Source organism: Aquarana catesbeiana, linkage group LG03 (assembly GCF_042186555.1).
Source record: "Aquarana catesbeiana isolate 2022-GZ linkage group LG03, ASM4218655v1, whole genome shotgun sequence".
Lineage (NCBI taxonomy): Eukaryota > Metazoa > Chordata > Amphibia > Anura > Ranidae > Aquarana > Aquarana catesbeiana.
The window spans coordinates 597,867,597-597,879,654 of record NC_133326.1 but is presented as its reverse complement, the minus strand read 5'-3'; the positions used below and the strand labels follow the sequence as shown (position 1 = coordinate 597,879,654).

General features: G+C 39.3%; 1 protein-coding gene across 1 annotated transcript in view; it reads right to left on the bottom strand.

Annotated features, from left to right (window-relative positions):
- Positions 1 to 11,117, bottom strand: part of KCNIP3 (potassium voltage-gated channel interacting protein 3) — a 240,095-nt gene extending 228,978 nt beyond the window's left edge. The window contains exon 1 of the mRNA XM_073622052.1: positions 10,961 to 11,117. Coding sequence (XP_073478153.1) covers positions 10,961 to 10,966 — 6 coding nt within the window. The 5' untranslated portion in view covers positions 10,967 to 11,117. The remainder of the gene's footprint in view (positions 1 to 10,960) is intronic.
- Positions 11,118 to 12,058: the final 941 nt, after the last annotated feature.

Sequence of the window (12,058 nt, the reverse complement as noted above, 5' to 3'; positions counted from 1 at the left end):
ACGTTTTTGGCTCCTCTGTAGCCAGTGGAGCACTATTTGATTATTACTACTAGACAGTGTCCTCAGTTGAAATTTGCACTAATTCTGGAGTATCCCAAGGTAAGTATTTAGTGTCTTCCATTGCAGGAGCAATGTTCTGAATTTTTTTTTTTTGGAAAGCAATAGAGTCGCTTTCATTGGAAGAGATTTCTGTAGCTACAGTATGCTATTTCAGGTTAACTAAAAAATGAAAATGAAATTAAATAATTTTATAAATCACCCATGCTGTGGTTTACTACAATCTTGTAGATATATAGGGATATGGAGAGGTCCTCATCAACTATCCATTTTATTGGAAATTCTCTTTAGACAGAAGGGTTTTTTCTTTTTTTATATTCTGTTACTTTTGCTTATTAGTATATAAAATGCTATTGATCCATATACATTTTTGAACTCCTATATATTTTTGGCACTTTCTGGGAAATTTATATTATAATGGAGACAGCAGAAAAAGACATAATTGGTGAAATATTGTAAATTTCGTATACATTGCTGCTGATCTGCTGACTGATTCCATTTTTGTACAGAACACCCATGACAGCCAGCAAAATGTTTTAAAAAGTGCCCGAGGACACAGAACAGTAAGGAACTACAAAATATACTGTATAGTATATGGGTACATTTAAGGAAATGAAGAATGCATTGCACTGATACCAGTATTGGTGTCAATACTAGGCATTTGCATGAATACTTGTACTTGTGCAAATGTTCCGATACCTTCAGACTCAGTTCAGATATGTGTGGTATGATTTAAAAGCCTGGTCTTGTGCAATTTCATTCACCGTTTCAGGTGCAATTCCAATGGGAATTGTAGTGTATGAGATTAAAAATTGTACCTGAACCAGACTAAAATCACACAGGACTCTTTGTTAAGTCACACTACGGCCAGCCTGCACATATGTGAACAGGCTGTAAAAGCTCACTGAAACGCACATGAACACTGATATGAAACTGATGTCACTGCAAGTGAAATCTGTGTGGTTTCCCATCAGTTTCCATGCATGTATGGTGTTAACAAGCCCTAAAAAACTGTCACATGACATTAAAAATAGGTATCCGTAATTGGCATCTGCGAATACTTGAGAAAAAAGTATTGGTACTCGTACTCGGTCTTAAAAAAGTATCGGTGCATCCCTACTCACCACCATAAAAGGGCTCTTTTATCTGGGTATGTTCCATAATATGGAAAGAAATCAATTACAGCACATTCAGCTACAGCCCTCTGGCATCTGTATGTAATCTGCTGCCAGCTGATGAATGTGAGCTGGCTGGAGGAAATCTGGAAAACTACTGGATGTCCAACCCACCTGCCACAATCTAGACTAAGCTGTACTAAACATAGTATTGACGTTTAAAGAAAAAATCCATATGACCCTTCTCTGTAGTCAATGGAATATTCAACTGTCACCTCATGTTACTTTTATCCCCTTCTTTTTAACATGTTCCCAACTAAGATGAGAACTGCAGGATCAAAAATGTGAACCGCTTTTATACTGGATAAAGTCCATCCATCCGAGCTGTTGGCAACAACAAAGAGGACTTTTAACATGCTTTTATTCCTTAGGGGACTCAATAAACAGTCAGTATAAATAAACAGTGTGGCTGTTGGGTGTTGAAAATACCGGTATTTGTATTGCCTTTCTAAATAGGTATTGTTTTAACGTGGTTTTCAATACATCCATTTATGGAACACCCTGGATTAAAGAGACATGACCCCATGCCCATATAAGGAAGAGTGATAGCATCTTAAAGTGCACCTCTTGACCAATTTATACTAGCCTTTACCTATTACACTTCCACTGCTCCATCTTCTATTGTAACCAATACATAGAACCCAGTGCTTCCAGGTGTGGGAGAGCAAATGACCTCCTCCCATGATGGATTACTTGGGAATAGTGGACAGAACACTGTCACATGACTGAGTGGGTGATGACACCTTGTATGTTGTGATGTAAGAATGAATGGCAGATAAATATAACTAGTTGAGGGGTTGACTTTAAGGTGACTCTGTTACTTTGCTCTGAATAGGCAAAGTGAAAGGGTCTGTTAATTGCAGTAGTTCTAAAAATTTAGAACTGCATTATGGTACTGTTCATCTGCAGATGATCTCCAGAACTGAACACCATCATTGTACCTGCTGGTTGAAGTGAATAATAAGAAGGATAAAGCTGAAGCATATCCTTTAGGTAGCCTAAATAATACAAGGCCTTGAAATTGAGTGGACTGCTCTTTTATGGGGCTACTTTAGCAACTAAAAAAAAATCAGCATTATGGAAAATTGAGTATGTTAACCTCTGGCGGAGACCGTTAATTGCAAAGGCTCTGTAGGGAGGGGGCTTCAGAATTTTACTTAAACAGAAGAAATATGATGCACGTCAGCATGGAGCATAACCAAAATACAGCAGAATTCAACACTATACCTATCCTCTCATGGTTTGATAAATTCAGGAAACCAATACAGCTTTGTTATACCAGATGTTTTTATTGCACAGTGGACACCATACAAACATGGGATTCCTAATATGTTATTCAGCTATTACCGGTTAAGAGAAATGTATTACCAAGCAAATGATCTGACTGTTATTTAAGTAAAATGTCACAAACCATGTCACAAACCTTTCTATTAATGCAGAGGTATCATCAGCTGACATTATGTGCCAATCCAGACTTCTAGGAACGCCTCCTAAAGCAGAATGTGATGGGCTTCAATGCCACTCTCAAAGGAAAAGGCAAAACTTGCGTGTAATTTCAGCTGCTTTTATCTGTGCTGAATTTTTGGCTATGTGGTTCTCATTGAAGGTCACCTCTGCATTTTTTTAATCTTGTGCATATTTGGAATTTTCCAGGTTAGTTATAGGCTTAGTTTAAGGCCATATACTGTATGCCATCATAGCAAACACAAATAACTTTGACAATAAATATCTGGAAAACGTAAAAACATTTTTTAATATTATTAAGATAAAGGTGATCTGATGCTGCACTTTACATTGGATTTTTCAAATTTGCTCTGAATGTATTTGTTTGTATTAGGCATTCCTGTGTGGCGATCTGATAAAGTGGATAAGTGGGCAACAGGAGCATCTAGATAAAAATGACAGTACTATCCAACATTTTCCTTGAGCAGGAGTTGCATCTATTTAAAAAAAGACTTATGAGCTCTGAGCACTTTTCTATGTGTTGGATACCACTAGACGGCAAAATTATAGTCTTACAAAAGAAAAGATTTTATACTCACCTCTCCAGTGGCCCATGTCTTCTACATTCATATAGTACATTCATACAGTGCTGCATCCTCTGTAGGTCTCTTTGGCGTTCAACACTTCTGGGAGCGTCGGAGGTTTGTGTCCCCCACTGTGCATTGTGTTTCCATGCTCTGACCTCTATGACATTACCGAGTGCAGCATGGATGGATTGACGGTATCCGACAATTCATACTGCAGATATCTAACACTCCCAGAAGCTTTGAACACTGAAGAAAATGATGGAGGCTGCAGGGTTGGAACTGAGATAAGGTAGGGCATATGGGCACTTGGAAAGGTAAGTAAAGGAACTCTGCTTTTGCGGGACATATTCAACTGAAAATGTTTGCAGTCTGCCAGACTTGCTTTAAAGCTGACCGCTGGGCATAGCTCTGCTCCAATCAGGGCTTGGGTTAGTTTAAAGAAAATCCTAAAGTGGTTCTAAAGCTAGAGATTTTTTTTTACCTCAATGCATTCCCTGCATTGAGGTAAACAAATGTCCCAGTGGAAGTATTGCCCTCTCACCCCTCCTTATATTTACCTGAGTCCTCTCTTGATTCAGCACTGTGTCCATGTGCAGCGGCGCTGGTCTCTCTCTCCTCACAGGACACAGAAGCAGCAGCAGAAGCCACTGGCTCCTGCTGCTGTCAATTAAATCCTTTGAGCAGAGAATGGGGGACAAACACAGCCCAGATCGGGAGAAAACCGCAGAAAGTGGCTTCCTATGGTGGCGCGCTGAGAAGAGGAGGAGCCTGTTGTGCTAGCGGGGGATTCTTAAAGAGGAGGTTCAGGGCTGCTCTGTGCAAAACCATTGCACAAAGCAGGTAAGTACAAGTTTATTATTTAAAAACTTTTACATCATGTTTAAGTGACGTGCGGAGTCCTGAGTCTTTACTTTTTCATTGCAGAGGAGAAACGTCCACATCACTGCCTGAGTAATATGGGCAATGCCAATTTACTGCTATGAAGCAGGGTTGTCAGTCTACTAGATTGTAAGCTCTAACGAGCAGGGCCCTCTGATCCCCCCTGTATTGATTTGTATTGTAAGTGCACTGTCTGCCCTCATGTTGTAAAGCGCTGCGTAAACTGCTGGCGCCATAGGCGTGCGCAGGGGTTGTGACAGGTGTGCCTGGGCACACGCTAATCACCCCATGCAGCATAGATTCCCCCTGCTGATATTTCACAAAAGCACCCCAACAGGCCTCTTGAAAAAATTGTAAAAAATTATTTAAAAAAATAAAATAATAAAAATAAAAATCTACTGACATTGTCCACTGCCCTACTAACACCGCTCATGTTTTAATACATTTTAAAATGTTTTTTACCTTTATTACTAAGTGTGTGTGTGTGTGTGTATACAGTATGTATATACAGATTTCATATATATAAATACACACACGTACGTGTTTATACTTTGGGGTGCACACCCTAATGCAAAAGGCTGCGTACACCAATGACTGGCGCTATATAAATCCTGTATAATAATAATACACAGTGTGATGGTTTTACAAGGACAAACAGTTGGTATGGCCATAGAGATATAGATAGAGGATGTAGGGGCGTAACAAAATGCTTCAAGAAGAAGTTTTTTTTTTAAGTGGTTGTAAACCCTTACAAATACCCAATGAAGTTACAAACCTCAGGTGATACACAGAGATTAAACAAATCCTCCTACATAAATTGTACCTGTTTATCTGCAGTCGTCTCTCTTCTACAGCTGTTCAAAATTCAGAATTTATAAAGCTTTTCTGAGGTGTGAGAAAAAAGGGGACAGAGACCTGAAGTTACACTCTGCAGAGCTCAGTGAGGAGAGCTCCGAGAGCCCTCTTTCACACAGCACACAGGGACAGAGCTGAGACTGTCAATCAGCTTGAGCTCCCTCCTCTGTCACCTTTTTTCTCTTGGTGTCAGGAATACTCATTGGGAGTGATTTATGCTGATAGCAGAGGAACAGAGCAGCAGACAGAAATTGCACCTAGGGGTTGATTTACTAAAGGAAAATCCACTCTGCACTACAAGTGCACTTGGAAGTGCAGTCGCTGTAAATCTGAGGGGAAGATCTGAAATGAGGGGAAGCTCTGCTGATTTTATCATCCAATCATGTACAAGCAAAAATGCTGTTTTTTATTTTCCTTGCATGTCCCTCTCAGATCTACAATGACTGCACTTCCAAGTGCACTTCCAAGTGCACTTGCAGTGCAAGTGCAAAGTGGATTTGCCTTTAGTAAATAACACCCCCCGGCTCTTAACTGAGACAAGTACACACTATAAAGAGATATGCTTTGTTCGTATTGTGTATCTGAGATTTACAACCACTTTAAAGACATTGCATGGGTGAAAAGGCAATGGGGGGGAGAGCTTTAACCTCCCTGGCGGTATTCCCGAGTCTGGCTCGGGGTGGAATTTTAGAACCAAAAGCGGTAACCCCGAGCCAGACTCGGGATCGCATCGCAGGATCCAGGAAGAGCTTACTTACCTTGTCTCCTGGATCCTGCGATGTCTCCCCGCAGTGTGAGCGGCTCGTCCTCCGCTCGATTCATCACTGAGCCGAGCTCCGTTCCCTGTGAGCGTTGTGACGCATGGGGACGGAGAACGGCGCCAAATTCAAAAAGTGAAACACACACAATACATATACAGTACACTGTAATCTTAGATTACATTACTGTATGAAATTATTTCACCTCCCTTTTGTCCCTAGTGGTTTCTCCAGTGCCCTGCATGCAGTTTTATATTATATATACTGTTCTTTCTGCCTGGAAACTGGAGATTGTCCATAGCAACCAAAACTGTCCCTTTACATCAAAAGTGGTTTTAGACCAGCTAGAAAACAGCGATAATAAATTAGAACACTTGCAGAATTGAGTGCTAGTGATTTGTGGGGAGATCCGTCATCAAACACTGAAAAGTAATGACAGCGACAATTCTGCAACTGAGCAAATTTTAGTGTTTTTGATTTGATTACATTATTGAATAATTTTTATTATTATTATATTATTATTTGGTATAATTATTTATAGTTATTTATTATATTATAATTTATGCATTTGTGTTTCAAACTTTATCATACCCGGGATGTCTACTAGACTCTGGTTTGGACAGATTTAAGTGAGTTATTCCTAAGAATTACAGGCCTACAATATAAAACGACAAATTTCTATGCAAAATAATTGTACCGCTTTCAGCATCAAAAATATGAAATAATCATACCGCCAGGTAGGTTCACATCTATCTGTAAAAACATATTTGCCTATTTTACTGTGTCTTTTAATGTGTGTTGAATAACATTGCTTTTTATGCATTGTTTTGCAATTCTTTACATTGCATGCATTAAATGCAAAGGTGTGAGTGGAACCTAATTCCACCCAAAACTATTGTTTCATTTTGGATAAAGTGAGGAAGGCTTAGAACCCCTGTCAGGTTCTTACCACAATGTGCTGCTCTGTAACAGAGATTTCTCCATGTTTACTATCATGGTGAGAACATTTTCATCAGTTATCTGAATATCTGGAACAGGGACAGAAACAGCAATAAAAGAAAACTAGCAATGAAGAGAAAACCAGCACACAGAGAAGTAGATTCTGAAGTAGGATTTACTGAAGTCCCATATCAGCAAAAAAGTTACTGATATATAACCCCTGCATTGCTGAATTTTGTATGGTACCAACCTAATATTTTGCACCCACCCTTGCACAAGGTCACCCTATGGGTGTCTGTACAGTATGGTTTGACGAATTCTTCGCAATAAGATCCAGAATTTTTATTTCTGTCTGTGTTGCTGTTGGAGATCTCTCCCTCACTTCCTGTTTGTTGGAACCATTGTCATTGTGACAGTAAATGATTGGAAGACTCTCTAATGAAGCCCCAAAAAGCAGTAAGAACTTTACAAGGGTTCTAATCTTCACCGCTCTATCCAAAACTTTGGCTGGACATACACTTTAAACAGGCAGATCCTTACCAGTCAAAAATCAGGAGATCGGTATGGGGTTATGTACTTCAAAAATCCCTTTTAAAGATTTTGAATTTTCAATGAAAATCCCCAATTTGCTTCCTGCTGCATGTTATGACGCACAGTAATTCTCTCTTCAGGAGCTCCCCAGTAATCAGATACACACAGAGATAATATACGGAGAGGTCAGTGGCAGATCAGGGGTTTTCATTCACACTTGGCGCTGCTTATAATTTGATTGCGGTTAATTATTTGAACAGGAAACGACTTGCACTGCTAGAAAACTTGTTTTTCTTTGCTCGCTGATACACGCATACACATTTATATACTAGGCTCTAATACAGTCTGTTAAACATGACACCATGTCCATTTAAAAAGTTACTCCACTTTCTCCTTGTTTCACCGTAAAATTTGTTACAGCCCTTGGTGCCGTGGTGTGCTTTTTTCCTTTTGATAAAGTATTTGTGGAATCAAAATGTGGCTCCACATCTGTGTGGCATTTTTACTTTGCAAAGTGTGTGTTAGTGAATGTTGGGTTCTAGGGTCCCCCCACAGCTCCCAGGACAGACTTCCTTGGTCATTTCCACCATGAAGTACTGTTATTTTTATCTGAAGCTGATTTGTAAGTATGTTTTTTAATAGCTGCCACTTTGGGTTGACATGTTTCTTTAATAGTTGGCACTATGGGCTGATATCAACCCTTTGGGCAAACACATATGCAATCTCATTACTACCTTACAATTTAATTTATTGTTTCTACTTTATAGGTATTCTGTCAGAAGCATCCGCTTCTGATGAAGTGAATTAATATTCACAAAATGAGTTGAGATTTGTGATGCGTCCTTATGTCCACTGGATTTATGTTAACGTATCTTTATAAGCAACAACATGGGATAGATGTGGAATTGTAACTATGAATTTGTTATGACACTACCTTGTATGTTTAGAATATTACCAAAATATAAATCAGTTTCTCATTTTTAATTAATTTATTTTCTACATTTGTTACAAGATATTTCATTCATTGTTTGCTTCCTAATAAAAGGTTATTTTTTTGTCCTTCTGTTGCTGGCATACCTTATTTTTATTATTATTATTATACAGAATTATTTAGCACCAACAGTTTACGTAGCGCTTTACAATAAAAATAGGGGCAGTACAATTACAATACAGTTCAATACTGAAGGAATAGGAGGGCCCTGCTCATGGAGCTTACAATCTAAAGGGAGGGGGAGGTGATACAAAAGGTAATAGCTGCGGGGGATGATCTGATGGAGGGGACTCAAGTACAATTCTTAGGTGGAGGTGGGGTAGGATTCCCTGAATAAGTGAGTTTTCAAGGACTTCCTAAAGGCAGACAGGGTAGGAGCTGACTGGGCATACTGGGGCAGGGAGTTGCAGAGGATGGGAGAGGCTCTGGAGAAGTCCTGGAGGGAAGCATGGGAGGAAGTAACAAGGGAGCTAGAGAGCAGGAGGTCCTGGGAGGAGCGGAGAGGATGATTTGGACAATATCTGCAGATGAGGTTGGTGATGTACCTGGGGGCAATGTTGTGGATGACCTTATATGTTATGGTTAGTATTTTGAATGTTATATGATAAGGTAGTAGAAGCCAATGAAGAGATTGGCAGAGAAGGGCAGCAGTCACGGATTGGTTAGTGAGGTGTATGAATCTGGCAGCAGCATTCATGATAGACTGAAGTGGGGTAGCCTGTGTAAAGGTAGGCCAGTGAGGGGGAGTCCCGTGGGCAGAGGAATTTTTTTTTTTGCATTAAATTATAACGGATGGATATACATTATTTTGTGTACTGTATCTCATTAAGGTTTCCGTTTATGAAGCAGTGAAATATATTCACTCCTTCATTCTCCGGCATTCTCAGAGGTGATCATTCTCCTCTGATTGCCAGTTTATGAAGCTTTGTAGATCGACTATTTATGTTAATAAAATAAATAGTCCCCCTACATCATATATATACATACACACACATTATATATATATACATGTATATACACACACATTGGGGGTTATTTACGAAAGGCAAAGCCACTTTGCACTACAAGTGCAAACTGCAAGTGCAAAGTGCACTTGAAAGTGCACTGAAAGTGCACTTGGAAGTGCAGTCACTGTAGATCCAAGGGGGACCTGCAAGGAAAATAAAAACTGCATTTTAGCTTGCACATGATTGGATGATAAAATCAGCAGAGCTTCCCCTCATTTCAGATCTACCCCTCAGATTTACAGCGACTGCACTTCCAAGTGCACTTTCAGTGCAATTTAAGTGCACTTTGCAATTGTAGTTTGCACTTGTAGTGCAAAGTGGATTTGCCTTTCGTAAATAACCCCCATTTTATATATATATATATATATATATATATATATATATATATAGATAGACATGAATATGACAGGGGAACATGGTTACTGTCTTGGGGGGTCTGAACGAGGTTGAAAAAAATTAAAAATCTTCCTCCTTCCCCCTCAGATCCCCCCAGATTCTCTCTTCACTCCCCCATTCTCCACCTCTGAGCTGGTGAATCGCGGAGGAAGAATTCTGACTCAGATGGCCAGTGAAGTGCTGAGATCGCAGCTTCATAAACTGGCCGTTTCTGTGTCAGTCAATGAGGATTCTCAGTGTGCGGAGATCATCGGCAGGAGAACATGTTCAAACATGTTCTCCCCCAATTATCTCTGTTTCATAAACCGTTTATGAGCTGAGATCAGTAGCGATACTCGGGATCCTTGCTGTTCACAGTTTCATAAAGAGACACCTAAACATGTTGAATGCTAGTGAGCTGTGTTCACTTTGAATTCACAGTTGGGCTAATAAAGAAACCTGTTTTAAGTTTCTGTCACACGTGACTGGGTACTCAAAGTGAACACAGCTTCATTCTAATTCACAAACCTTCACTTTACAAAGTAAACATTCACTATGCTAGGTGAACATCCTTTATTCCTTTGGTAAATCAGCCTTTTTTTTAATTGAAAAGTGTTCAGATTGCAAGTGAACAGACTATTGTCTATAAGGACATCCTATAGTCAACTGCAGACAAATTTAGGACAAAATGGTAGACAAACCCTGAGAAACAAAAGTGTAATTTGGAAATGGTTAGTTGTTGCAATAAAATAAAAAACTTGGCAATGACATGTCACAAGCCAGGATTTCGTTAACCTTTCCCAATGAATGTTTTTATTGACTAATGGTAAAACATACACCCAACAACAGAAATTAGCACGGTATGATTTCCAGGGTTCCTAAAGATCAAGTAACAGATCTCCTCACTCATTTTTTTTTTTTTTTTGTAATTCCTTTTCACTCATTTTGTGTATACAGTAGAACGTGATGTTACTGTAAGTCATAGCAAGGGACAATTCAGCGAGGAGCAGCACAGCTGCTGACTGAAGGCAATCTGCATCCCTCTGATCTTCACAGAATGGATTCAATGGGAATGCATTTAATGAATTAAGCCCGCAGGAAGCGGTATTAATTTCACATTGACCATGGTTTTCTTCCCCGGTTTATGCACAAGGGGAAGGAGAATGGGACAGATATTGATTGCCAAAAAAAAAAGTACAATTCTAGAGGGAAATGAAAGTGAGAAGAAAAGGAAAGAGCAGGCAAAGAAGCCCAGGACAAGAGGCAGACCGAGGAAACGGAAGACACTGTAAGCAATATACATCTCCAGCTAAAAAGATAAGTAGTGGACCCCTGCCCCATACACTGTCACCCCCTCTCTTACCTGCATCTTGACTTGAGACGGAGTTGAGCAGGGATGCTGCAAATCTGTGAATGTGTGACAATAGCAACACTGAGCAGTGTCTCCTCTCTCCTCCCAACCCTCTTATCAGAGTCTCCAGGAAAAAAAAAAAGCCTCTTTTGTATTAACCGTTTCATCTCCATCCTCCTTGGACCATTCTTTCTCATCCTCCTCCTGTAATCTTCTTCCTCTAGAACAGAGTGAGTTTTTGCCAATGAAAGGCAAACCTTGATGTGTATTATTTTTTACTTAGACCAACTATGAAATAAGTACTGTACATCTGAATCGGGTTGTTCTGAACAAAACAAACATTTTTCATTTCTCAATTTCTTATACTTATTTTTCCTTTAATAGTCAATAAATATCACTAACCAAAAGTACTGGAAAATTTCATTTTTTTCTTATCATTAGATGGTTCAGTTTATTTATTTGACCTATTTATTTTACAACAACAAAAACTGTGCATCGGCCATGCAAACAAACTTGCAATCTAATGGTGGCCATACTGGCATTTATAAATGATGCTGATATGAATAATCAATAGACATGTGCATTCGTTTTCGTCCGAATGCATTTTTGTCCGAATTTCAGGTATTTTCGTTATCGTTTTAACAAACGATAACGAAAGTGCAGAATCCGAAAAACGAAAGATCTGACATAAACAAATGCTTTATTTTCATTTTCGTTGCTACAACAGTTCGATATAGATAGAAGATTCAACATGATGATGACAATAACAATCTGTGTCCATCAAACCTGTGGTCGAATGTGCCTAACCTTAACTCTATTAGTCCAAGGTTATCCTACATAGAGAGAAAAGATTCGACGTAGGGGAGAAAAGATTCGACATAGAGAGAAAAGATTTGACGTAGGGGAGAAAAGATAAATAAAAATAATGATGATGAATGTTATTGGCTGATTGTAACCAAAGAGGAGGAGCAGTAAAATAGCTAGAACTAAGTACACACGTACTTTGGCTTATGGTGTCTGTTGAAAGTTCTAAGAAGATTCGACGGAGCAGTTAAACTATACGGCGTCGTACAGTTTAGCTGCTCCGTTGAATCTTCTTTGAACATTCGA